This window comes from Globicephala melas, chromosome 11 (genome assembly GCF_963455315.2).
Source record: "Globicephala melas chromosome 11, mGloMel1.2, whole genome shotgun sequence".
Classification (NCBI taxonomy): domain Eukaryota; kingdom Metazoa; phylum Chordata; class Mammalia; order Artiodactyla; family Delphinidae; genus Globicephala; species Globicephala melas.
This window is the reverse complement of record NC_083324.2, coordinates 4,935,202-4,959,184: the sequence shown is the minus strand read 5'-3', so window position 1 is coordinate 4,959,184 and position 23,983 is coordinate 4,935,202. Positions and strand designations below refer to the sequence as shown.

Below are 23,983 nucleotides of genomic sequence, written 5' to 3'. Positions count from 1 at the left end.
CTGAAGTCGCTAGTGTGGAACACTGACCAATGCCTCTTTGGAAACAAGCTTGAAGAATCTGTAGCAAGTTTTCGGAATATCTTTATTACTGAGTAACTATTGCTACCTTGAAGATGGGTTTGGTTTTTGGAAATTAGACATGATTCGGTGCCCACGCTGAGGAATAAGATTAGGTGGATAGTATATCACGTTTGGTCAAAAACAGAGAGTTCTGGAAGCAGTTTCCAAAGAGGAATCCTGAAATGTTTTGATCACTGGCTATTTAAAGTCTGATTATCTGGGTGTAAAAATTCTAATGTGCTTGTTAACAATCCTTGTGGTTACTCATCTCAGTCGTCCCCTTCCTCCTCCTGAAGGTATGAGAGACAGAAGACGGACTTTCATCGTGTCCTTTCTGAATTCTGCACCTAGAGTGGGCAGAGGAGGTGATTCGCTGTGGTAACTCCAACACCCCAACTCCCCACCTCAGGCCAGGGAAACAGGTTGATTGAGGAATTGCCAGTCCTGTTTGTGCGTGTAGACACAGAAAGGCTGACCCAGGAGGAGTGCATGGTTCCCGGCTCAGATTCTGAGACCTTTTTCCTTTTTTTTTTTTTTTTAACTATTATTGATTGTCAAAAGGTTACCATGTGCTTTTTATATAAAAACAATGAGGTGAAGGCAGTCATTACTTCATAAACTGTAAGGGTCTCTTCCTACAAATCCCCAATTTCTGGATTCACAGTGAAAGGTGAATTTGTTCCCTACTTAATTTATAGGAAGAGTTCTCATTGCTCTGTGAAAAAAAGATGCTGCCACTTTACGCTGTAACATGGACCCCAAACTACGGTGAAAACAATTTTAGTTGTGGTGCCTACAATTTTGAAAACCCAGGACAATTTTTATTCATTTCGTAAATTCTTACACTGCAGTAAGCTGAAATATGCGTAAAGGGAAGCCGTCTAACTCTTTTTTATTAAACACAGTTGAAGACATATAGAGGCCCAGTAGCTGTTCCAGGCGGGAACCCCCAGACGTCACTTCCTGTCTGCTCTCAGGTGCGATGCGCGCTCAGCACGAGCCGCTTCCCGGACGTGGGCTTGTCTGGGGACCAGGGGGCTCGATGACGTAGAAGCCGTGCTCTTCTATCATGCGGTAGAGCATGATGTACTTGGAAGCCTTCCTCGTCCTCGGGATCACGAACTTCTCCGTGAACTCGTCCCGGTCCAGCCGCTCCTCGCCCTGTGTGGCCAGGACGCAGTTAATGAACTTGAGGGCGTAGCTGTAGCAGTTGTGGTGGTCTTCTTCGTACCTTATGGGGCAAGGGCGTCGAGAAGACAAGGCTTAGCCCTGAGCTGCCCAAGGCCTTTCATAATTTTAACCTCGCTGCAAGCTGGGCCCCCATGTGTGCTGGCCCCCTTGATGACATAGTGTCCAGAGGTGCAGGTCAGAGGGACACTTGGCATCTGGGGCTATTTCTGCTTGCAGCTTAAGTACAGCTAGGACTCACCGAGGTGTCCAGAGTGGTGACTCAAGTTGCATATAGGCCCCAATTTGGAGAACTTAATTTCACTGAAATTCTAGATTCTCGAAGTGGAATTCCATGTCTGAGTTTTATGATATCCTACAGTGTCTAAACTTATTTCAAGGGAAGCATCAGGACAGTTTAAGTCCACAAGTATGCTATATATCTTCTACAGTGATAAGGGGGCAAGGAATCGATAAATTAATTTCAAACTTGCTGAAACTTAAAATGGGGGAGCTTTGGATAGGTTTACATTTTGAACCTCATTTAAAATTGTTTTGTTTTAAGGGAATATAATACTGTGGGTTTTGCTGTACATATTATTAAATGTCGAGTGTGTAAAGGAGTCAAATAAGTGAAATAACTAGAGGACTAAGGTCTGGTCCCTTCAGCTCTTAGAGTGCTGTGTTCTGTCGGGGAAGTGTGTGCTAGCTCACCTCTGCAGAAACCCCAAGTAATTCAGCCCCTGCTTAATGCTGTTACAGACGCTACTATCTCAGTACAGGCTCAACATGCAAGTCAGTGCAGCTTAGCGTCCTCTGTGAGCTGTGATGGCACCTGGTGGTGAGTGAGGGCCCTGTCCTACCTGTGAGGCAGCCAGGCCCCCGTGGTGGAGAAGTCTTCCAGGTACTTGTCCCACTGGTCCATCAGTCCGAACATGCCGGGCTGCAGGAGCGGGATGCTCACGCTCTGCCCCCAGCCCGCTTCGTCTCGCTGGACACCGTGCACCGTGTAATTATACACGACTCCTGCCGCCAAAACCAAAATCACACGGAGGCGTCAGGGGAAACGCACCCGGTGAACGGGACAGCAGCCACCTGCTAACTGCACACAACAGGAGCCCAGACAGCACTTCCCGATTGCAGTCCGAGAGCTCTCGAAGCCCCTCCTCCAGGGAGCCTCTGCCTCCTTGCTCTCAGCACCCGAGGTTGTCCCAGAGAAACGAGACAGTAATAGGTGCTGGGGTGATCATCTCCAGATATTTTTGTTGAAGTTCTCTTGTCTACAAAGGCGTCCGTCTCACTTCCTTAAATCAGCAGTACATTTCTCCTGACAAAGACTGGTGCAGATTTGACTGTTCGTGACAGTCAATGAGTTCAAAACCCAGTCCTAGGTTTCTGTTCACAGTGTCAGTTCTCCTGCCTCAAGGGAGCAGCAAGGGCTGTAATCAGACTTCACCTGTGGGACCTGATCGCAGCCGCAAGTGGCTGGCCTCGCTCACCATTCCCAGGCCTGCACCCTCCTGCTGGCGGCACTCCCCGGGCCTTTTCCTGCAGACTGTGCCCTCCAAGCTAAATCTGGCCAAAGGAACCATTTTATTTAAATGTGCTGCTTTTCTGATTTTTTAAAGCAAACTTTCGCAGGGCCTACCGCACGCTCAGGTGCTGTGTCCCCCCAGTTTATCCCTGGTGTTCCTGCTTGGCCCCTGGAGACCCCAAGTATGAGGACCCAGTGGCAGTGGGCTGAGTGTGGCATTGGGAGCAGAGGGTCTGCTTCTAACACAAGATGAGGTCTTGGACAACTCAGCCTCTCTGGATGTCTGTTTCTTCCTCTCTTAAAAACTAAGAAAAAACATACACGTTTGCAATGTTTTTAATGTTTTCTCAGCTCTTGGCTGAGAAAACATTAAAGAGCTTTCAGATACTTAGTATCGTTAGTAACGTTGCCACATTACTTTCTCTCTAGAAATACTGCTCTCTTCTAACCAGGTATTGGGGGAACTTTTTAAGCTATGAAAGCGCACTTACCATTTGTGTTGGTTATCCCCACGTGAAGATCAGACCTTCCGTCATACTCCCTGGAAGAAACAAGAGCGTTTTTGTCCTCTCATTTGCACACACTAGGCGTGTGGAATTGGTATTTAAAGTGGGAGGAGAACAGTGGGCCTCCCCTCTTGGCCGGTGCCAGAACTCGGCCTCGGTGCCAGAGGCCAGGTTAGTGGAAAGGCCAAGAGTACGTGTGAGGTAGAAAACAGTGCCCTGCACCCGCTCTGGATTTTCTTGGCCCCTGCAGTCCTAAAGGTGAGTGTGCTGGAAGGCCAGCCCTGCTGGAGCGTAACGTCAGCATGACGCCTGGCTCTGCAGCAGAGGGGCCCACCCGGCTGTCAGCTGTTGAGGAAGCTCCTGACTCTTTCCTCCTTAAGTGTGAGAGGGCAGCCCGTTCCTCAGGCCAACGTGGGTGAGAGGGTCCTGAAAGCACCTCAGTGGGCTTCTACCTTTGAAACTAATATGGTCTTGAAGCCCGTGGCCACACTCACTTTTCCTGGACAGCCCTTCTTTCCTGAAATTATTCTTCCCCCGAGGCTGTGCATCAGATGTATAACTCCAGGTAATTTAACCTCTATATACGATCCCAGGCTATCACTTGTTTGCCCCGAGACTTTCTCACCTGTGAGATGGAAATAGCATTAGCTCCTAGCAAGCTGGTTGTAAGAGTAAAATGCCTGTTGAGTGCCACCATGTAGAGGTGTCACGTAAGTCAGGTAATTTTTAAATGATGCGCTCCTTTGTCAGACCACAGTTCTGAATGTTTGGTTCCTCGTTCAAGCAAGCAGTCCCGGGGTTTACAATGGCCAAGGACACAAATGGCTGCCCACCTCTTCAGAGCAGTCCCCCCAGGCCGTCTTGTTGCAGCCACTGTGAGTTTTCTGAGACCCTGTGGGGTCAGAGGTTGAGAATGAAGCTGGGAAAAACAGTAAGTCTTGGGTGGCCGATCACGGTGCTGGACCTGGATGTGTGCCATCCGCAGATCACTCCCTGCATGTACAGCCTCTCTGTTTCCCGCCTAAATCCCAGGCGTTCCCTCTCACTCCCGCTCTCCTCTAGCTATTTCTCATTCATGCAACACGTCAACTACGGGCCTGTCATTTGAAGTGAAGTGCTAGTGACACAACGGGAAATGAGGTCCCTGCCTCACAGGGTTTGCCTGCTTCCAGAGAAGACTTTTCTAGTTTTAGTTTAACAAGTTGTTAATAGATGGAGAAGTGTTACAGAAGCATGTGATGGGGAGGGCCAGGGCCACCCCTATCCCATATGATAGTTTTGTACAGATTAAGAAAAGGTGCCCCTTCTTCCTGCAGAGGCAGCTCTGCCCAGGGTGCTGCCCAGGGTGAGTGGAATGCAGGCTGAACTTCGGTATCCGCCACTGCCTTGGCCAGGTGCCTTTGTGCAGTCCACAAGCTGCACGGCCCTATATGGCAGCCCTGAGGGATCCTCATCTAGTTAGATCAGAGCCTCCGTGATTCCTTTGAATCACTGCTGGTTCTCTTAAGTAGATGAAATTGTCTCAAGATGAGTTGTGGGGAGTTGGTCCTGAGGGTTTAGAAACAGGAGGAGAGGGAAAAAACTAGTCTGGAACTCGGCCTTCAAGGGACTGGTGGGCAGGGGGCTCCTTGGGTTCTGCAGATCCTGGCCTGAGTTCCTGAGGGGGATAGGAAGATGCCTAAGCACACGATGTATTTCCACACCACCACCTCCTTTCTGCTGCTGCCGAGGGAGGCCAGGGCTGTTAGTGTCACCACCACATCACAGAAGAGAGGAATGCTTCTCAGGGGCTAGCCTGAAAGCCTGTCGCGTGTTGTGTCATTTCTGGAGAGCAGGGCAGCAGCTTGTTCACTGTGACATCCCTAGCATTTCCCACACACAGCTGCTCAGTGAGCACCTGTTGAGTGAACCAGCGTTACAGGAAGTGAATTCTGAATTTTAAGCTCTGTTCAAAAGCTTTCGGAATCCAACCAGTTACTAACTCCAAGTTAGCGTGAATGAGGGGCCTTATAAAACAGTTTGGGCTTCATGAATCTGGTTAAGGGAGAAATGAAGGTTCTCCCAGTCACGTTCTGAGCTGAGTATGAAAATATTGGGACAGGAAGGAGCGTGTTGGTTCAACGTCGTGCCTGGCACCCGGGCCAGGTTTATAGGCCTTTTCACTGACCCTCACAACTCTGCAAGGTCAGCGGGTCCTCATTTTACAGGTGAGGAACCAGAGACTCGGAGAGGGTCCTGGAGCTGGTCTGAATCAGGGTAGGGATGGGGGGCTTCTTGGCGTACAAGCCTGCACGGTCCCCTCTGCATCCCGCTGCCTCCCCGAGGAAGGGTCAGGAGTGCAGTCTGTTGTGCCCCTAGTGTTTGACCAATGCCTTGTACACACGTCGGTTCGTTTCATCCCCATAGGGACTGGAAGGAAATTGATTAAGGAAGTTAGCGAGCAGGAAAGTAGTCAACTCCAATTTTCTTATCCCAAACCAGCACTAGAGGGCAGGAGGGACTCAGGAGGGTATGTTTCAAGGAGGCAGGAAGGTCTGGGCATCAGACCACAATAGTGTGCACGACACACTTCCCAAAGCTCGCACCATTACTCATCACTGTTCTCTTGAAACCTGGCTCGTGCAGGGCCAGTTCCAATTCCACCTGTAAACTCAGGACTCTTAAGAAGGCACCATCCTTTCTTTTGATTTCTGAAATGTTTCTTAAAGTCAGGTGACGTCTACCATTGAAACAGACCAGCTCTAGTCTCAATTTCATGCACCTCCATGCAAAATAGTCTGTACGTGGCCATCCTTCAGGCTCTGTGCAGGGTACCTGCTTGTCACAAATGTTACAAACTAACTCGAAGTAAAGGTATTATTTTGATGAGATTAGCTGCTGGGTCATTTTCCCAGTTAGCCTCTTAGCACAAAATCTATGGGTAAAAAAATTCTCCAGGCTATCGATTCCTCTCTCTTAAAATTGTATAAGCAGGTTTGACCTTCGTATAGTCTTGCACTTATCATTCCAGGAAAGTATGCACCCTTCTATTCTTATGAAACAAAAAGGCCAACATTTTAGGATTTAACACCAGACCGCTGAAAAGGTTATCCACCAACTCTCACACTGTACATAGCACGTTAGAAAAAGAAAGTTTAAGTGACTAAAACAGAGGAGGGAAGCTTTGCACAATCCAGTGCAACACATAAAACACTGTACCTAAGAAACGTCCCTTGAGTTGGTCTGAGGAGGAATGAACACTCTTCTTGATGCCCATCGGTAAACGGATTAGGGATGCTGACAGGTGCTTCCTCCAGCTTCCTGGAGCCCACGTCCTGCCGGCAGAGGGGGCAGCATGGCGGCACGCTGAAGCTGTAGATGTACTTCTGACAGTGGTTGAATTTGATAATAGGCTTCCCAGCCTCTGGGCGCTGCATGGCTTTCCCCTCCTGGGCAAGGAGGGGTGCGTTCCCCAGGACTTCCTTTTCCGCGTTACATGGCCAGCAAATGCCCTCCATCCGAGTAACCTGATAACAGTGATGTCATTCTGACTGGTGGCTTCAGAAGCCAAAACAGCTAGGGTTAACCTGTAACCAGGCCTCCCCATGAACAGGTGTCTTAAAGAGCCAGCTTCATTTGTGCTCACAACGTTTCTTTCTAGCCTTTGTACATTTTGCAACAGTCGATAGCCAGCTCTTCCTCATTCTCCAAAGCCCTACCTTTCTGTGAAACCTTCCTCTGCTTCCCCCAGCGTTCCCTTGCGCTGGCAGCACTGTATTTGTTTCCACCAGCGCTGTTATTTAATTTGTCTCTGAGCTTCTTGGAGTTGGTGACCCACATTTACTTTTGGTTTTCTAGAATAGGTTATATCGTTTGGGTTTTGGATAAATAAATGGAATCCTTACTTTGAGGCTGTTTTTCTTTTGATATTTTATATTGTAGAAGGACTCATGCTCATAAAAAATTAACAGCACAGGGATAGGGATAGTGGTTACCCGAGGTGGTGGGTGCTGACTGGAAGAGGGCATGAGGGGGACCTGGGGTCTGGGGTTGTGCTGATTCATTATCTAGGTGCTGATTATACGAGAATATTCAGTTTGTGAAAATACATCAAGCTGTACGTTTTACTATATGCACTTTATGATTCTTCAGTTTTAAAATAATTTTAAGCAGCTGCATAAGGATATGTGGAAAGAAAGGTAATGCGCCCCCATTTCTCATAGCATTTTTCCACCCACCGTATTGTACTCCCGGGAGAAAACTGCAAGGTAAAATAAGTGAATATTTCCACATACTTTCTTCAAACCCCAATGTTGTTTTACTGTATACTGTTTTGAAATTTGTGGTTTTCTCTCATCTTGGAAACTTTTTCACACTATCAGTTGTATAGGTCCAGCTCAGCCTTTCAGATGCCTGCAGAGGAATCCAAAGTTTGGTGGCAACACACTTTCCTTAGCCAATCGCCTCCTGATGCCTGTGGTTGCAGAGAAAAGCGATCGTAGAGGGAAGACCCACAGAGAAGGTGTCATGGCAGGTAAAGGCGCTTCAGAAAAGTGTTTCCTAATGTGCATTTAAATAAGGCACAGTATGCTGAAGTGCAGAAAAGCACGTATTCAGTGTAATAATAGGGAATGATGATCAGACTCACAGCAATAAAAAAAGACCTTAGAAATCATTTCAACCAACTTTCTCTTGTTACAGCGAAGGCAGACAGGTTATAGCTAGACACGCAGCTCAGGTGACAAGGATCTGAGATTGTTCATTATTAATATAAACCACCGCTACTGTTCGATTGTTTGTGTGACGCAAGTTACTTTCAACTGAGAATATATTCATCTTCATGACCCCAATACCAAGAGGTATTTTTAGTCCTATGAAAAGAAACAGAGGAGCCATGCCTTAATAAACATTTTTAATATGCTAGCATTCTTTTTTTTAAATCGTTTCTTGATCTTTTCAGTGAACAGAGCAGGGTAAAAAAAGGTGCACACACACATGCATGCATGCATACGCATAAGGATTACATGCTGTTTCCAATTCAACTTCAGGACTAGTGTTTTTACTTAATCTCTTCTATATTACATTTGTATCTCTTTTCCTCCACACTGAAAACCTTGGTCTCAAGGATACAGGGGATGCTTTATCCCACTTTACACAATCTCAGAGTAGCAGTAGTAATACCACCACCTCTAATTATGATTAGAGGGTTTTTTAAATTTTTGCACATACTCTCCCCATCTTCCTCTCATGTATTTAAATGGTTATCCTATTTCTTCACTGTCAAAGCATCTGCCATTGTAAACAATAACCTCTCCCCTCTAGCCCTCGCTAAGGCTTAGTTTTACACACAAATATCTTTTCATGCTCACTATTAGTCCTTTCCTCACTCTCTAATAATTGTGAAGTTCATTCCTAGAAGATTGCTCAGGAAGGGCTCATAGGAAGACTAGTTTCTGAGTTCTTTTTTTTTTTAATAAATTTATTTATTTATTTTTGGCTGTGTTGGGTCTTTGTTGCTGCGCGTGGGTTTTCTCTAGCTGTGGCAAGTGGGGGCTACTCTTCGTTGCCGTGCGCGGGCTTCTCATTGCGGTGGCTTCTCTTGTTGCGGAGCACGGGCTCTAGGCACGCAGGCTTCAGTAGTTGTGGCTCACGGGCTCAGTTGTTCCGTGGCATGTGGGTTCTTCCTGGACCAGGGCTCGAACCCGTGCCCCCTGCACTGGCACGTGGATTCTTAACCGCTGCACCACCAGGGAAGTCCCTCTCTGAGTTCTAGTATGTCGATAACTCATCTCTGTTCTTTAGGTCGGTTTTGCTGGATATAAAATCTGTGGCTCGCATTTTCTTTAATATGTTATTCCATTTTCTTCTGGTATAAAGCACTGCTGTCAAAAGTCTGATGACAAAACAATTTTCTTTCTCCTATAAGTCGTGTTCTTTTTTGCCAATATGCCCAAAGGATATTTCTTTTTTCTTTAAAAGATCAGTAATTTTATTATACGTCTTGATGTTTGTTTTTTTTTTTTTTTTATGTTTTTTTTAGGTTGATTTATTCAGGCTTGTGGTATGTTCTGTGTAGTTTTTGACCTTATAAAACTTTATTTTTTTAAAAGTTATAGTCTATTTATAGTTATTATAAAATATTGGCTATATTCCCATGTTGTACAATATAGTCTTGTAGCTTATTTTATACCTAATAGTTTGTTCCTCTTAACCCCCTATCCCTATATTGCCCCTCCCCGCTTCCCTCTCCCCACTGGTAACCACTGGTTTGTTCTTTGTATCTGTGAGTCTGCTTCCTTTTTGTTATATTCTGTGGTGTGCTCTTTGAATATACAGTTTTGTATCATTTTTATTTCAGGAAATTGTTCATAAATTATAATTTTGAAGACTTGTTCTGTTTCCTTTTTTTGGTTTTGGTTTTCTTTTGGGGGGGGGAGTATAGTTGTTTTAAAATGTTGTGTTAGTTTCTACTGTACAGCAAAATGAAGTAGAGTTCCCTGTGCTATATAGCAGGTTCTCATTAGTTGTCTATTCTATATATATTAGTGTATATATGTCAATCCAATCTCCCAATTCTGTTTTGATTTTCTTCTTCATGAAATTCTATTCTCTGTATGTTGGATCCCTTTTTCTATCTACAATATGCCTTACTTTTTTTAAAAAATTGAAACAAAATTTACATATAAAAATCACCCATTTAAAGTGTACAGTTCTGTGGTTTTTACCTAATCTAAGTTCAGAACATTTTTATCACTCCAAAAAAGAAACCTTGTACCTGTTAGCAGTCACTCCCCATTCTTCCTTCCCACTAACCCCTGGCGACCACTAGTCTGCTTCCTGTCAATGGATTTGTCTATTCTGGACATTTCATATAAGTGGAATTATACAATATGGGGTCTTTTGTATCTGGCTTCTTTCACTTGGCATAATGTTTTCAAAGTTCATCCATGTTGTAGCATGTATTGGTTGTTCATTCCTTTTTTATGGCTGAATAATATACCGTTGTACAGAGGTACGACGTTTTGTATATCCTTTCATCAGCTGATGGACATTTGGATTGTTTCCATTTTGGGGCTATTATGAATAACACTGCTATAAACAAGTTTCATATTACTGTACAAGATTTTGTGTGGACATATGTTATCAATTCTCTTGATTATATACCCAGGAGTGGAATTTCTGGGTCACATAGTAACTCTGTATTTAACATTTTGAGCAACTGCCAAACTTTTTTTCAAAGTGGCTGCATCATTTTCCATTCCCACCAGCAATTTAAGAGGGTTCCAATTTCTCCACATCACCAACACTTGTTATTGTCTGTATTTCTTGTTTTAACCTTCCTAGTGGTTTCGAATTGGTATCTCATTGTGGGATTGACTTGCACTTCCTTAATGACTAATGATGCTGAGCGTCTTTTCATGTGCCTGTTGGCCATTTGTATTTCTTCTTTGGAGAAATATCTATTCAAATGCTTTGCCCATTTTTTAATTGGGTTATTTTTTTTATTGTTGAGTTTGTGTTCTTTATATATCTTTGTCTTTTTTTGTATTTTTTGTTTCTTTATATATTCTGGATATACTATATATATTCTAAATACTGTCTTTTCACTTTCTTGATGGTGTTATTTGAAGCAGAAATTTTTAAAAATTTGATTAAGTCAAATGTATCCATTTTTTCTTCTGTTTCTTATGCTTTTGGTGTCCTATTTAAGAATCCATTGCCTAATCCAATGTCATGAAAATTTATGATTACGCTTTCTTCTAAGAGTTTTATACAGGGTCATATCATTTGCAAGTAAAGATAGTTTTACTTTTTCTTTTCCAATCTGAATAAGTTTTATTTCTTTTTCTTGTCTAAGTGCCCTGGCTAGAAATTCCAGTATAATGTTGAAAAGAAGTGTTAAGAGTAAACATCCTTATCTTGTGCCTCATTTTAGAGGGAAAAGTTCTAGTCTTTCACCATTGAGTCTGATGTTAACTGGGGGGTTTTGGTAGATGATCTTATCAAGTTAAGGAAGTTCCTTTCTCTTCCTAGTTTTTTTGACTGTTTTTGTTATGAAAGGGTGTTGGATTTTGTCAAATGTTTTTTCCATTTCTATTGAAATGACCATATTTTTTGTTTTCTATTTATGTGGTGAGTTACATTGATTGATTTACACATGTTCGACGAATCTTGCACTCCTGGGATAAATCTCACATGGTCATGGTGTATAATCCTTTTTATATGCTGCTGCATTCCATTGGCTAGTATTTTGTTGAGGGTTTTTATATTTATAAAGTATATTGGTCTATAGTTTTCTTGTGATGTATTTGTCTGGTTTTTGTATCAAGGTGTAGTACTGGCCTCATAGAATGGGAAGTATTTCCTCTTCTGTTTTTTGTAAGAATCTGTAAAGGATTAGTGTTAATTCTTCTTTGAATGTTTAATAGAATTCACCAGTGAAGCCATTGGTTTGGGGATTTTCTTTGTGGGAAGTTTTTTGATTACTAATGTAGTCTCTTGTTAGAGGTCTATTCATATTTTCTACTTCTTGAGCCAGTTTCAGTAGTTGGTATGTCTGATCCAAACATGACGTGAAGAGAATGGCACTTCAGCTCCAAGTTCTTCCCCCACCCCTGAAACCCATAATCCCAGTCTAATCATGAGGAAAACATGAGATAAATCCCAGTTGAGGGATATTCTGCAAAATATCTCACCAGAACTTCGCAGAGCTGTCATGATCATCAAAAATTAGGAGATTCTCAGAAACTGCCATCCCAAGAGAAGCCAAGGAGACAGGATGACTAGATGCAATGTGGTGTCCTGGATGGGATCCCGGGACAGAAAAAGGTATAAACTAATGAAATCCGAATAAAGTATGGGCTTTGGTTTATAATAACGTATTAGTGTTTCAACATACATTGCCATATTGATACAAGATGTTAATAATAGGAGAAACTGGATGTGGAGTGTATGGGACGTCTCTACTATCTTTACAACTTTTCTGCAAATCTAAGACTATTCTAAAATAAAAGGCATGTTTTAAAATGGGAGCAAATACTTCCTCATATAATAAAGGCTGAGAAAATTAATCGTTGTAAGATCTTCAGTATAAGAAATACTAAAAGAGTTCTTCTGGCTGAATAAAAATGATCCTAGATGGAAACATGGAATGGTTGAAAGAAATGAAGAATACCACATTTTAAAACAACATTCATTACAATATGTTGTTGGGTTTAAACATATGCAGAAGTAAAATATATGATAACAATAGTACAAAATGGGATAGGAGAGTTAATGGAGTTACCATAGGTTTTTTGCATTGTTGAGGAAGTGGTACTAGTGCTAATTTAAGGCACTAGTACTTTAGTAAATTCACAGACGCATATTGTAATCTCTAGGGTAATCATTAAAAGAATAATTTTTAGGGGCTTCCCTGGTGGCGCAGTGGTTGAGAATCTGCCTGCCAATGCAGGGGACACGGGTTCGAGCCCGGGTCTGGGAAGATCCCACATGCCGTGGAGCAGCTAAGCCCGTGCGCCACAACTACTGAGCCTGCACGTCTGGAGCCTGTGCTCTGCAACAAGAGAGGCCACGGTAGTGAGAGGCCCACACACCGCGATGAAGAGTGGCCCCTGGTTGCCGCAACTAGAGAAAGCCCACGCACAGAAACGAAGACCCAACACAGCCAAAAATAAATAAATAATTTTAAAAAAGAATAATTTTTAAATGATAATTAGAAGTGTATAATCAGGGCTTCCCTGGTGGCACAGTGGTTGAGAGTCCGCCTGCCGATGCAGGGGACACGGGTTCGTGCCCCGGTCCGGGAAGATCCCACATGCCGCGGAGCGGCTGGGCCTGTGAGCCATGGCCGCTGAGCTTGCGCGTCTGGAGCCTGTGCTCCGCAACGGGAGAGGCCGGAACAGTGAGAGGCCTGCGTACCGCAAAAAAAAAAAAGTGTATAATCAATAAAGAAAAATATGGAATAAATGAAAATACTTAATCCAAAGGAATACAAGAAAGGAGAATAAATAACATTATATGAATGGAAAATTAATAGCAAGATGGTCAATTTAAATCCAACTGTATTGCATTTAATGTAAATGGTCTAAATAATCCAATTCAAAACAAAGATTATCAGGATTTTAAAATTAATCAACTATATGCCATTTACAAGAGATACAGTTTAGATGTAAAAATACCAGGTAAGTTGAAAATAAAAGGATGGAAAAAGATACATACAAAGACTATCTGAAAGAAAGCTGATATGATTATATTAATATCAGACAAAGTACACTTTTAAATTAAAAGAATTTCTGGACACATTCTAACACATTCTTTCACTGATACAACACTGCCCTAATTAACATGTGCAACTAAGCACAAAGAAGGACATTTCTTAGTGATGTGTTGAAACAAAAAAAAGCTAAAGCAATCTTAAATTTGTCTGAACCTAAAACACAGCTTCAAAATATATAAATCAGATGTTGACCAAACCAAAAGGAGAATAGACAATTCCACAATGGGATTACACTAGAATTCAGTAAGGAAAAGATAACTAGAAAGTCCTCAGTTGTTTGGAAATTAAGCAGAACACTTCTAAATAACATACACGTCAAAGAATGGAAATTAGAAAATATTTGAACTGAAGGATGAGGAAAATATGACATAAAAACTTGTGGAACACAATTAAAATGTGCTTAGAGGGAAAATTATAGCTTTAAATAGTTAAAAAAGGAGAACATTTGAAAACTGGTGATCTAAATTTCCATCTCAGGAAGCCAGAAACAATAGCATTGTGAATTCAAAGAACATAGAAAAAGAAAATAGTAAAGATATGAGCAGAAATCACTGAAATAGAAAAAAACATGTACAATAGAGAAAATGAATAAAGCCAAAATCTTGTCCATTGAAAAGATTAAAAACATTGATAAATTTCTAGTAAAATGGATTTTAAAAAGAGATAAAACACCAATTATTAATATCAGTAATGAAAGGAGACACCATTACAGATCATTTTTTTAAAGAACATATTATTAACAACTCCATGTTTCATAATTTAGATGAAATGGACTAATTTACTTGGGGGAAAAAAGCTTCCCAAACCTGATAGAAGATAAAATCTGAATAGCCCTATATGTAATACAGAATTAAACCTTTAATAAAAAATCTTATGACGTTATGTGCAGGCTGAGATGGCTTCAGTGGTATGTTCTTTCAAATATTTAAGGAAAAAATTAATAGCTATATTACAGACTTTTCCAAGGAATAGAAAAGAGGGAAGACTTCCAAACTCACTTTATGAGGCCAGCACATCTCAGGTACAAAACTTGACATGGACATTACAAAAAAGGAACACTGCATACCAATATGTCTTATGAATAAGGATGCAAAACTCCTAAACACAATATTAACAAATAGAATCTGATGATTTATAGAAAGAATAATATATCATGGCCAAGTGGGGGTATAGCCAAGGAATCTGAGGTTGGTTTAACATTCAAAAATCAATCAATATAGTTCAACACATTAACCGAATAAAGGATAAGACATGGTTTTCTCAATAGATGGTTTTCTTAATAGATGGGGGGGAAAAAACAGATTTGATTTAAAAAACAAGACATATTCATGATTAAAAACTCTAAGAAAACTAGAATGATAAAGAAACTGCCTTAATTTGATAATGGATAGTTTCAAAAACTCTAGGGCTAACATTTTAATTAATGATGAAATATTAAATACTTTCCGTGAACTCAAGAACAAGACAAGGTGTCCACTATTACCACTTCTATTTACACTTGCACTGAGATTTTCAATAGTGCAATAAGAAAAAGAAATAAAGGATATGAAGGTTGAAAATAAAGTGAAACTGTCATTATTTGTTGATGGCATGACTGTGTGTGTAGAGAATACAAAACAAACAATTTAAATTAATACATGAGTGTAGTATGGAGCAAGCAACAAACAATTAGGACATTTTAAAACTATCATTTAAAACAGTATCAAAAAAACTCATCTAGGTACCTGGGAATAAATCTAATAAAAGTTGTTGAAGACTTGTACACTGAAAACTACAAATTTTCCAATATTCTTCCTAAGTTTCTGAGAGAAATTTCAAAAGGTCTAAGTAATTGGAGGTATATACCATGCTCATTCATCAGAAGACAATATTTTTACAGCAAAGTAAAAACAACATACAGCTGTGTATAACAACATGGGTAGATCTCACGGAATGTTGGTCAAAAGAAGAAAGACGAGAGTACATACTGAATTATTTCATTTATATGAAAGTCAAGAAAAATTGAAACAGTTGTTCAAAGAATTGAACAATTGGGAGGTATTGACTGGGCAGTGGCATAAAGGAGCCCTCTGGAGTGTTGATAAAGTTCTTTATATTGATCTAGTTACTGGTTTCATGAGCGTATACATACGTAAAAATTCACATATGTATATATGTATTTTGTGCACTTCCCTGTAGTTTGCTATTATCTCAAGTTTTTACAATTTAAAAAAGAAATTTTGAAAAAAGCAATGGGAAACTACTGAGAGGTTAATAGAGGTGAATGACATCCAATTTATGTTTTAAAAACAGGTTTTGTGGGCTTCCCTGGTGGCGCAGTGGTTAAGAATCCGCCTTCCAATGAAGGGGACACAGATTTGAGCCCTCGTCCGGGAAGATCCCACATGCCCCGGGGCAGCTAAGCCGTGCGCCACAACTACTGAGCCTGCGCTCTAGAGCCTGTGCTCCACAACAAGAGAAGCCACAGCAATGGGAAGCCCACGCACCGCAACGAAGAGTAGCCCCCGCTCGCCGCAACTAGAGCAAGCCCGCGTGCAGCAACAAAGACCCAACGCAGCCAAAAATAAATAAGGTAAAATTAATTATTATTTTTTTAAAAACAGGTTTTGTGTGACAGACTAGAAAAGGGCAGGAGCAGAAGCCAGAAGACCAGTTAAGAGGCCAGTGCATGGGCCCAGGCAAGGAGTGCCACTTGCTTAGACAGGAACCATAACGGTGGAAATGGAGAGAAGAGGGACGCTTTGGAGACGGGTGTGGAAGCAGGATCTGCAGGATGTAGTCAACCAGAGGAAAGTGTCACGAATGTCTTTTGGGGTTTCCACCAGAGGAAACGGAAGATGAACAGTTGAGGAATGCCAGGAAAGAAAATGAGGTCTAAAACTTGGGGTGGGAATGGAGATTTTGAAGAAGAGCAAAATCTTTGGATTTTGCCCAGGAGAGGGCTAAGGCATTCCTTAAGTGGGAGGCGAGGCTTGGCGGGAACAGCTGAGGCCGGGTTTGAGAAAGGGGCCTAGGGAGGGTTTGGGTGGGTAGGAGTATTTGGGATTAAGGTGCGCAGCGGAGAGGCGGGAGCTTGGCCTCGGGAGGGGTGCGGTAATTCTAGGCCGTGAGAAACCGCTAAGAAATGCAGTTGGAGAAAGGGGCAGACCCATAGGAACTAATAGTCGGCACCCGGGATAAAACCCGCAGGACTGGGAGGCTAGCCAGGACCCGCCCAGGAGGTTTGAAAATGCCGGATTAGGAGTGCCCGAGATTGGGGGTCGACCGAGCCTCACCCCTGGGGCGGAACCAATTGTGACGGCAGCGAGGTTTGCTGCCGGCGCTACAAAAGTGCCGCACGGTGACGACGGCGTGCGCCGGCGTGACGCGGCCGCGCGGGATGAGCAGGGCCGAGGCCTAGGCGGCGACGAGAGCGAGAGGCCGCGGCGGGACGGCGGCTCTTCCACCCGACCGCCATGAGCACCAAGCAGGTCACTTGCAGGTCAGTGCGAGGCCCCCCAGGTCCTTCCCCGGGTGCGCCCCAGTCCTGCGTCAGGGAAACAAGCCGGAGCGGGGTCGTGGAAAGTGGCTCCCGGTTCGGGGTCCGGCTTCCGCAGGCGAGGCGGGCGCGGCGGCCGAAGCCTGGGGCCGGGCGGCAGGAGCCTGGGACCCGGCGGTGCGTGGCCGAGCCTCGTGGCGACATCTGGACGAAGCCAGCGCGGGCGGCTGGAAGGAAGGAGTGCTGGTGGGGTCCTGGGGGCCGGGCCAGGAGGGTTTAGCTGGAAAAGGTGATTTGGAGTTGAGTAAAGGGGCACCAGGAGGTGGTTTACAGATGGAGATACCACGCAGGTGTAGGCTGTTAATCGTCGGTGAGGGCCTCAAAGAAGCTGGGGCCCCGAAAGCGGCCTTGGTTTCCTAAGAGTTTGGAGAATTCCGATGCAGCGTAAACTTGCAGAGTTAGCGAGTTAAGAATTGCTGTGTGGAAAATAGCATTTACTGGAAGTTTGTTCATTGCCCCGCATATTCCCAAGTCATTTATACTCGTCACCAGTCTTCAGTACTAGGCAGACATTATTCCTATGTTGCATTGCAGGAATCTCAGGCTAACGGAGGTTGAGATTCTCATCTTACTAAGAGACCCATTTCCGTGGAGAAATACAACATTAATGGGTGGCTGGTTGTAGAAAATTCAAAGCCAGGTGGCTGCACTGCTCCTGTTAAATACAAATAACTTGATGAGTAACACTCTCATTCCTTGCTAAGCGTGTGGCTTGAAGGTACTGGGATCCTAGTCTTATTGGACCTGGAAAGTACGATTTTTCTTTTCATAATTGGTTTAAGTCTGTGCGGGAAACATTGATTGGGGGGAAAAAACCAGCCCACAGTTGTATGGTTTGATTGTGTAATGAGCAGTTTATTTAATTATCATCTGTGTTGTTACTTTTTTTCATTAATATGAATAGTTGAGACAGTGTAACGTAAAAAGTTTCCTGTTAGCATTAGTCTACATTAACTGTTCAGTCAGTTTATGCAAGGCCTAGGTGACGTATATTTAGCAGTTGTCAGAAACTTGCACGTAAGTGTCTATAGAAAAGAGTTTTACTAGGTTATTTGTAATAGAAGGTCTTTTGTGAAGACCTTTGTGTATGTTTATTTTTATTTGTATAAAGTTCCCCCTGTTGGAGCAATATTCTTAGTCATTGTGGACTGTATAGCAAATTTTGGTTACTGCTCGTAAGATGCGGCCACATAATGGTGCACGTTTATATGATGCTTTGTAATTGAACCTCAACTCTGTGTGGTAATCTAATTTTACAGATAAGGAAACCTTATGCTCAGGCTTGAACCTTGCCCCTAATTCACATCTAACTGCAGGAGCAAAAATGTAAATCAGGATCGTCTTGGGTTTTCTCCTTCTATACTAGGAGATGGCCTGACCTAAAAGCTTTAATTCTGTTTTTCCCAAATAGGGGTGTCCTGCAGGAAGTTGGTGCAGAGAAACTAGAGTGGGTTGGAACGTTGGGAAGGAATCAATTCTGTTTAAGTACTAACTGTTGTTCGTTGCAGGGGTTTGCAGTGTGCTGGGTGCTCTTTGAGGTTCTTTACAGCCGTGTCGCATGTAATCCAGCAACATGCACCATTCCACAGATCATAAAACCAAGCCTCGCCATTGAAGTGACTTGCCAAGGTTATTCAGCTTCCAGGTGGCAGATATGTGGCATCAGAATTTATGCTCTTGTAGACCCTATGGCTCCCAGATAAGTTTCGGAAATGCTAAATTAAAGTTTCTTTACTACAGGAATTTTCAAAGCTTTTAATATGGTCATATGAAAGGAAAACTCAGCCAAAACCATAAGGAAAATAAAGGTTACTTACAAAGAGATGTGAAGGAGTTGGGCCTCACAAGGGCTGCCTCGCCAAATAAAAAACAGAACACATATTTAAACAGGAAAAACGACCATATTACCAAGCGTACCAGGTTTACGTTAGTGTGCTCGTGATGGGAAAGCTTTTCTCACTTGATTATCTTATTCACTGAAGTCATATCTCCACACATTGGTAACTTACATGAAATGATCCAGGTATGATTTATTTGGGGGACCAGATCTGAACTGAGTGGTCTGCTGTTTTTGGTTTATGTCAGGGTGCAAACTGTTTTTTGGTTTGTTTTCCTTGCTGTGGGGTGTGATATACTTGCTTATTCTGAATGTCAGCTGGACAGGGAGTTTGTTTTGCTTCTATTCTAATACGAATTATTTCTCTCAGAGAGATGGATGTGAAATGTTAGGATTCCGAGACTTAATGACAAAGACACTGCATATTTATTGCCTGGAATGCAAGAATGGGCCCTCACACAGTTGTGCTATCAGTCAGCTCCCCTGATTTCTTGACATTCCACTCTATCCAGAATTTCAATCTGGGGATCCTTTTTTGCTGATTCTTTTTCCAAACCATCTCCCTAAGTCTTCCGGTCTGTTTTCAAAGCCCTGGTGCAGGCCTTTATTATTGCTTGGTAACCAGTTTGTTTGTCCTCCTCCTCAATGTGATAGAGGTCCCTTTGTTTTATAATCAGTAGTACAAGACCTAGAATTACAGTTTCCTGAGAGTCGGGCCTAGAGCTTTTGACTCACTGAAAGTCACAAAATATGGGGCATCTTGTGGCCAGTGAGTAGTAGGAGGAGCTTGAGCTCCAGACTTGGGCAGTTCTGGATTCTGATTCTGGTATCACAGTCTCTTTATCTGTAAAATTGGGATAGTAATGCCTAACCAGCAGCGTTGGTTAAGAGATTAGATAACGACGACTAACCACCCTAAGAGCATTTCTGGTGTGTTAGGCTAAGCACTGACATGCAGTCTGTGAAGTACAACTATATCATATTACAGATGGGGAAAAAGGTCTGGAGATTTAATTAATTTGCTCAAGGTCACAGGAAGCTCTCTGACCTCAGAGTCTTCCTTTACCCACTACACTGTACTTTATTTCATCCCCACCTCTTATCAGTTATTTCAAGCCTACTACCGTGCCTCGCATTAGCTGTGTCCCCCTTGATGGACCTTTTGTCACAAGCGGTACGGCCATAGAATTTAAGTCTGTGAAATTATGTGCGAAAACAGAAAGGAAGGTGACACTGAGAATGCAAATTACCCATATACCTGGAAACGATTTGCAAAAGTGTTTTGCTAGAGGCAGGCACCATTGAAAGACCTGCAAGAAACCAGATTGATTCTGTTTGGTTCAGCCGTCAGGCACAGTGAGAGCCGCTGGCGGTTCTGTGGCCAGTAGTGAACCTCATATCCTTTGCAGCATATAATAGCCACACCATCTGAAACGATCTTTGGGGTCACCCAGGATAACAGATGACTTTGGAGTGTCCCCTAGAAAGAATCTCCCTGCTCTGAGTCTCCAGCCATGCACTTCCCCCCTCATACTAGCAACAGCCCACACTCCTCCCCAGCTCCTGTCTCAGTCTTCTCTCTAGGAAGATATAAGGGATGGTTTGGCCATGGGGAAGGGTGAGCAGTTGGAAATTTATTACAGGGTGTAACATGAAAAGGGGCTGGATTCAGTTTAGTACAACCTAGATGCTGAGGAATCGCTATAAGCGGATGACAGAGATGCCCCGAAGGACAGGCAGGATGCGCTCAGGGAAGTTTTGTGTTTGTCACTGGGGAGTGGAAATGGTGACATATGCTACAAAAATAGGGCTGGCTGGCTCTACCTCTTATAACACTTGTTTCACACCCACCTTTGTTGAAGGCAGTGATGGTGGCCTAGAAGTTATTTTTAAACCTGTTAAGATTTCAGCTCAGTCACTTACAGAAGTAAAATGGCTTGCATGAAGTCACCAGCTTATAAGTGACAAAACTAGAAGCTTTAGGTGGTGGTTAAATATTTTGGATTTTTGATGGGAAAGATAGTGCAGTTTGGAAGGCAAGTTTTCTGAATAGGACTTCCTCTTGCATGCCTGGTTAACAGGTGGTAGGTATCTGGTAGAGAAGCTGTGGTAGTCTCTTACCCTGATTCTTTCAGGAAATCTTGTCTAGTTCTCCAAAAGAAATTATTAAATGAAGTATTTGTTAGATCTCTCTTTTGTGAACCTGTTTATGTAACCAGTGTGAACCTGTTCTCTTCCACTCTTTGTGAGTTTACTAATCCTGATCATCGGATTTGGCTCTTGGCACTGATTTTATTTTTTTACTTTCATACCTTCAAAGATTACCATACTTCAGGATGATTGGAACAATGTCACGGTGTTGAGTAGCATTTCTCAAGAAGAATTACCAGACTGCTTAGAAGCGTCATAAACTTTCGTGTCCAGGATCCCAAGACCACCCCTACAGCTAGTGATTGGCTAGAATGACCCATGGGACTTAGCGCATAGTCGAACTCAAGGCTAAGATTTATCACAGTGAGTAGTGAGGAGTCACAGATGGATCACAAGGGAGAAGGACTCAGGCGGCATCTGGAGGAGCCCATGTGCAGGCTTCCTGCCCTCACTTCCTCCCATAAAGGGTCACAGCACACTCTTCCTCCCGCAGCAGAAATGCAGCAGCAACATGTGCCCAGGGAAGCCCACTAGAGATCCAGGGCCGTGGACGGTCACCCTCTGCCCAGCATGTACCCAAACCAGGCTCCCAGAAGGAAAGCAGATGTTCAGCGTAAACCACATTGTACACAGTGTAGGCACAGTGAGCCACTTTGATCACTTAGAGACAGTTTATATCAGTGTAGGGAACTGTTTACCAGCCAAGTCCCAGGTGCTATAAGCAGGGCCTTGCCTTGTAAGCAGGCTCAGACCTGCTCTATTAACTCTGCTGCATACTTTTTAAATCAGTATTGTGACAAGATTCTTTTCATATAGGCCTTTTTTTTTTTTTAAGTTTCTAACAAGAATACCCTTCGTTTGCCAGATTCTGAGCCTTTTTTCTTTCTTTTTAAGTAAATCTACAGCAGCCTTATAGCAAGTTACTACACAATCTCTGATTTAGTGGAAGACTCCCAGTGGGTGTTGCCTGGGAAAAGCATAACTGACCACCTAGAAAAGACCCTATAGGATGCCACCTTAGTATGGTCACTTACATCACAGGTCCAGTCATCTTTGTAGGCTCAGAAATTTGATTCTGTTGGTGTATTTAGAGATGGGTCATGCTACCCAAACTCAGTAGACACTGACATACAAAGTAGAATACCCTTTAACATTTCCCGGGAGAAAAGAAATTGTCAGGTGGGCCTGGTCAGCACTTCTGCTTTTGGGGAGATAGACAGGTGGAGAAAATTAGAAGTGTGCTTAGGGAGCAAGGAGGGATGGAAGGGTCTCCAGCTCAGCAGCCTCCCAGACCCATTGTAGGGCCGAGGTGCAGCGTGAATTGCCACCTGTGTTCTCTGGTACCCTTTCTCTGGGAAGGACAGTCCGGGCCTTCTGACCTTCCTTAGGGTCCACTCCCTTTCCCAACGTTTGAACGTTGTCAGTAGTTCTCCAGTTCCAGGCACAACCACATAATTGGTTAGGTTTAGGCTTTCTGTGTTCAGTCGCATTTGGTGATGTTCCAGCTGCGTCTTCCTCAAGTTATTCCCAGGCTTTTTTTCCCCCCCTTGATGTATACTTGATGTACAATATTATGTAAGTTACAGGTGTACAATATAGTGATTCATAGTTGTTAAAGATTATACTCCATTTATATTTCTTATAGAATATTGGCTATATTCCCCATGTCATACAGTATATCCTTGTAGCTCATTTTATACCTAATAGTTTGTTCTACTTAACCCCCTACCCCTATATTGCCCCTCCCCCCTTCCCTCTTCCTACTGGTAACCACTGGTTTGTTCTCTGTATCTGTGAGTCGGCTTCTTTTTTGTTACATTCACTAGTTTGTTATATTTTTTAAATTCCACATATAAGTGATAACATACAGTATTTGTCAGACTTATTTCACATAATGCCTTCCAAGTTCATCTATGTTGCTCCAGATGGCAAGATTTCATTCTTTTTACTGGCTGAGTAGTAGTCCGTTGTATATACGTATACCACATCTTCTTTATCCATTCCTCTGTTGATGGACATTTAGGTTGCTTCCACATCTTGGAAATTGTAAATAATATTGCTGTGAACATTGGGGTGTGTGCATCTTTTCAGATTAGTGTTTTGCATGTATCTTTTCAAATTAGTGTTCTGGAGGTTTTTTTATATACCCAGGAGTGGCATTGCTGGGTCACATGGTGGTTCTTTTTAGTTAGTTGGGAAACGTATGTACTGTTTTCCACAGTGGCTGCACCATTCTACATTCCCACCAACAGTGTAGGAGGGTTCCCTTTTCTCCACACCCTCACCAACATTTGTTATTTGTGTTCTTTTTTATGATAGCTATTCTGACCGGTGTGAAGTGATCTCTCACTGTGGTTTTGGTTTGCATTTCCCTGATGATTACTGATGTTGAGCATCTTTTCATGTGCATGTTGGCCAGCTGCATGTCCTCTTTGGAAAAATGTCTATTCAGGTTTTTTGCCCATCTTTTTTAATCAGGTGGTTTGTTTTTTTTGATGTTGAGTTGTATGAGCTGTTTATATATTTTGGATATTAACCCCTTACCAAATCATTTGCAAATATTTTCTCCCCTTCAGTAGGTTGTCTTTTCATTTTGTCGATGGTTTCCTTTGCTGTGCAGAAGCTTTTATGTTTAGTTTGTTTATTTTTTATTTTATTTCCTTTGCTTTAGGGGACAGATCCAAAAAAATATTGCTACGATTGATGTCAAAGAGTGTTCAGCCTATGTTTTCCTCTAGGAGTTTTATGGTTTCCAGTCTTAAATTTACGTCTTTAATCCATTTCGAGTTTATTTTTGTGTGTGGTGTTAACCGGATGTTCCCAACCATGTGTTTAAGAGCCCCAGCTCACTTGGGTCAGGGGCCCCAAGTTGGGAAGCACTATACCATGGAGCTGCCAAGAAAGCACACTGTGGGCTGGAGCGGTGGGAAGG

General features: G+C 42.8%; 3 protein-coding genes across 5 annotated transcripts in view; 2 read left to right on the top strand and 1 right to left on the bottom strand.

The window, feature by feature from the left end:
• TSEN2 (tRNA splicing endonuclease subunit 2) overlaps positions 1-7,670 on the top strand; it is a 52,829-nt gene extending 45,159 nt beyond the window's left edge. Inside the window, exon 13 of the transcript XR_009565862.2 lies at positions 7,629-7,670. The gene's annotated coding sequence lies outside the window, so the exon portion shown is untranslated. The remainder of the gene's footprint in view (positions 1-7,628) is intronic.
• Positions 876-6,782, bottom strand: MKRN2OS (MKRN2 opposite strand). Of its 2 annotated transcripts, XM_030840922.2 has the most exons (4): positions 6,466-6,782; positions 3,253-3,302; positions 2,091-2,253; positions 876-1,291 (listed from the first exon to the last, which is right to left on the bottom strand). In XM_030840922.2, exons 1-4 carry the CDS (start codon positions 6,762-6,764, stop codon positions 1,051-1,053), a joined length of 753 nt encoding a protein of 250 aa, XP_030696782.2. In that variant the 5' UTR covers positions 6,765-6,782; the 3' UTR covers positions 876-1,050. The 2 variants fall into 2 exon arrangements, with proteins under 2 accessions (XP_030696782.2, XP_060164080.1); XM_060308097.2 differs by lacking the exon at positions 3,253-3,302 and having other exon boundaries at positions 6,466-6,654.
• Positions 7,671-15,992: 8,322 nt separating the features above from the next.
• MKRN2 (makorin ring finger protein 2) overlaps positions 15,993-23,983 on the top strand; it is a 29,168-nt gene continuing 21,177 nt past the window's right edge. Inside the window, exon 1 of one of the 2 annotated variants that reach the window (XM_030840920.3) lies at positions 15,993-16,097. Coding sequence is in view for 1 of the 2 variants with exons in the window: in XM_030840918.2 (XP_030696778.1) it covers positions 16,981-17,006 (26 nt within the window). In the remaining variant the exon portion in view is untranslated. Of the gene's footprint in view, positions 16,098-16,850; positions 17,007-23,983 lie in introns of those variants that run through there. The other variant, XM_030840918.2, reaches the window with a different exon arrangement.

Excerpts from the sequence above, each read along its gene's own strand:
- MKRN2OS (XM_030840922.2), bottom strand. The coding sequence starts at position 6,764 with ATGGAGGGCATTTGCTGGCCATGTAACGCGGAAAAGGAAGTCCTGGGG. Across the intron at positions 3,303-6,465 it reads ACTCAAGGGACGTTTCTTAG|GGAGTATGACGGAAGGTCTG; the intron begins GTACAGTGTTTT and ends TGTTTCTTCCAG. Across the intron at positions 2,254-3,252 it reads GGGGATAACCAACACAAATG|GAGTCGTGTATAATTACACG; the intron begins GTAAGTGCGCTT and ends TTTTGGCGGCAG.